Source organism: Oryza glaberrima, chromosome 11 (genome assembly GCF_000147395.1).
Source record: "Oryza glaberrima chromosome 11, OglaRS2, whole genome shotgun sequence".
NCBI classification, from domain to species: Eukaryota; Viridiplantae; Streptophyta; class Magnoliopsida; order Poales; family Poaceae; genus Oryza; species Oryza glaberrima.
This window is the reverse complement of record NC_068336.1, coordinates 16712748-16715743: the sequence shown is the minus strand read 5'-3', so window position 1 is coordinate 16715743 and position 2996 is coordinate 16712748. Positions and strand designations below refer to the sequence as shown.

Here is a 2996-nt window from a genome sequence, read left to right as displayed (position 1 = left end):
ACAATATTATGGACCGGAACAACTTGTTAATTTAGGTTTAATTCATTCACACCTCTACACATTACCTCAAAAGAAAACAGAACAACGTTGATATGCTGTCCATCAACTTGATTACTTGAGGGCTGTGATTCGGAGTATCAAGTTGACAAAATTTTCCTCTAACCGGCAGGCCAGGTTGACACCAATATGAATTGGTTTTTATTTAATATCATAAAAAAATGGCTAGTGAAGATTGGGATGTTGTTTGGTTTGATTCCAACAAAGTCAATGAGAGAATAATATGTAGTGGTAGTACGTTTGTGGAAGAAAAAATGGTAATAAGGCTAGATTTTAATTGCCTTTGCTCAATTACGCATGGAGAGTGTTTCACTTAAAAAGAAGAACTTGAAGAATAAGGGTGTGTTTAGTTCACGTCAAAATTGAAAATTTGGTTGAAATTGAAACGATGTGACAGAAAAATTGGAAGTTTGCGTGTGTAGGAAAGTTTTGATGTGATAAAAAAGTTGGAAGTTTGAAGAAAATATTTGGATCTAAACTTGGCCTAAGCCTAAATTAATCCTAAGACTATATTCTAGTTTTAGGTACCAAAATTTATAGGATGTATGTCTTTATCTCTGAGACCGAAGATGTAAATCATTTCTATTATCTTAGAAAAATAAATATCCGAATTATCAAACGAGCAGGCCCAACATAATAGAACTACAATCGACATCGACTTGCTCTTACATTTTGTAATCCTGGAGTGACCATGATGGTCCCAGACGTCACGAAGACTTTGGAACACACCTTGAGTAGACCAAAGTCTTGTTCATTAAGGATGAGCTAATGTGATATTCCAACTAGTAGACTGGTGTGGTTAGTAGGCAGAGATATCCATTATGAAGCATGCAATTTGCTCTAATTAATGAATTCCACTTGCCACCTTTGTCAAAGCCTCAAAAGGGAGAAATTTTGCATACCAAAATACTTCTACATTTTGCATAAATTCATCAGTGCAAAATGGAGAAATCTCTGCACAAAGTTCAGTTTCCGGGGGCTGAATTTAAACTGAACATAAAACGCAGAAATTCTTTTCTCCCTTTCAGAGCAATATAAAAATGTGCAAAGATCCAATCAGAGGATGATCCTGAAAAAAAATTTTAGCCAAGAACAAAACAAGCGTCGGCATAACAAAAATTCGTTGCAAAAATATGAACCATTTGTGCCGGCACAATCATATCCACATGCAGCATTATTATGCAAAGGAATAATGTACTCAGTAGTATCTCTTCTCCAAGCAGAGAGCATCTTCTTCTGCATCTCATCATCATCATCTGCTTGTGTTTGTGCCGGCCGGCTGCAGAGTGTAGGCAGTGCTCACCTGCATAACCATACTTAATTATGCATACTAATTATATTATATATGTAGTGCTAATTAATTAATCATAATTAAACTATAGTACATAATATCAATCACTCACACTTACAAAAACAGGTTATTGGCTTAATTACATGTAATTAACAGCCATCATCATCATCATCATGATCACAAGCACCCCAAAGGTTAAACAAAAAAGTTACAAAAGGTAAAAAAAAAAAAAAGAAAAGTAAAAAAAGGAGGGTAAAAAAGAGAGGAGAAAATTAAAAGTTATTTGGATCTCTAGCTAAGGTGAAAGAAAGGCTTCCATGGCTCAATGCACCTTCTTGGAGAAGAACCCCTTGATGCCGAAGAGCCCGCCGCCGCCGCCGCCGCCGGCGGAGGCGCGGGCGACTCCGGCGTCGGCGCGGCGGCAGCTCACCTGGTGGCGGTACCCGATGCAGGAGTTGACGCTCAGGTTGATGCCGCGTATCCCGCCGCCGCCGGTGGCGGAGGTGGTGTGGGGTTTCTTGGCGCCGCCGGTTGGCTTGTCCTTGTGGTGCGGCGGCCTCCTGTCCGCGGCGGCGTGCTTCGCCGCCGGCGATGGCGGGCGCCTGATCTGCCAGACCGGGCTAGACCGGCCCACCGGCACGCCGCCGCCTGCGCGGCCGGGGCTGGCGGCCCAGCGGCGAGGAGGAGGAGGAAGGGACGACGCCACCGCCGCCGCCTCGCCGCGGGAGTTGCTGCGGGAGCACGGGGCGCTACTGGCCTTCCGCGGCGGCGGGCGGGGCTTCGACGACCCCACGCCGCCCCCGCCGGCGGAGCGGCTCCGGGAGAACGGCCAGATGTTAATGTTCAGCTCCGATCCGCCTCCGCCTCCCGCCGGTCTCCGCCGCCTCGTCGGCTGATCCTTCTCCTTCTCCTCCGCCGCCGGCTGCTGCTGCTTCTTGGCGAATATATCCGTCCACCTCTTCGACCCACCACCACCACCACCCGACGCCGCCACCGCAGCAGTGGGCGGCGCCCTGGACGCGACGGCCGCACCAGGCTGCACCTCCTCCTCCTCCTCGTCCTCATCATCATCATCATCCGCGACGGCGAGGGACATGGAGAGGTCGGCGTCGCGGCGGGGGTAGGGGAGGGGTTGGAGGGGGAGGAGGACGCCGCCGGAGAAGAGCTCGTCGGCGCAGGAGGGGGATGCGGCGGGGTCGGCGTCGAGGGGCCAGAAGCGGAACTCCGGGGAGGCGCTGCTGCTCCGCCGCCTCTGCGCTGCTGCGGCCATCTCGGATCGGCGTGGAGACTGCTTCTTGGAGTTGGAGGAGAGATGGTTGGGGGGGAATGGCGAGGCTTTGTATGGCGTGGCGTGCGGGGAGGGAGGGACACATGGGGAGGTGGGACCCGCGCACGCCCTCCCATTTTTCTGATGCAGTTATGAGAGGTGGGGGTGTGGGACCCACCGGGAAGAGGCTCTGTGGGTGGGGTAGAGGGAGGGGAAGCGTGAGGGCATTTTGGGGAACTTTATTAAGGACTCGTTCGATTTTCGTGCATGCTTAGGAAGAAATATTTCCACTTCATGTAAAAGTGAAGAAGTTTATTAACATATAATTAATTAATTAAGTGTTAATTATGAAAATATATTTATTTATTTTTTCTTAAACAA

General features: G+C 48.7%; 1 protein-coding gene across 3 annotated transcripts; it reads right to left on the bottom strand.

Annotated features, from left to right (window-relative positions):
- Window positions 1-229: 229 nt before the first annotated feature.
- LOC127754038 (hapless 2-like) lies at window positions 230-2662 on the bottom strand. Of its 3 annotated transcripts, none has more exons than XR_008012751.1 (2): window positions 1461-2662; window positions 230-1360 (listed from the first exon to the last, which is right to left on the bottom strand). XR_008012751.1 is itself a non-coding variant. In XM_052279489.1 (2 exons), exons 1-2 carry the CDS (start codon window positions 2616-2618, stop codon window positions 1310-1312), a joined length of 990 nt encoding a protein of 329 aa, XP_052135449.1. In that variant the 5' UTR covers window positions 2619-2662; the 3' UTR covers window positions 234-1309. The 3 variants fall into 3 exon arrangements, 1 of the variants encoding a protein (XP_052135449.1); XR_008012752.1 differs by having other exon boundaries at window positions 1467-2662; XM_052279489.1 differs by having other exon boundaries at window positions 234-1360; window positions 1680-2662.
- Window positions 2663-2996: the final 334 nt, after the last annotated feature.

What these genes read in the sequence shown, in the direction of transcription:
- LOC127754038 (XM_052279489.1), bottom strand. Translation starts at nt 2,618, where the DNA reads ATGGCCGCAGCAGCGCAGAGGCGGCGGAGCAGCAGCGCCTCCCCGGAG. An exon ending in AGGGGTTCTTCTCCAAGAAG is followed by an intron (nt 1,361 to 1,679) that starts GTGCATTGAGCC and finishes ATGGTTATGCAG; the next exon opens with GTGAGCACTGCCTACACTCT.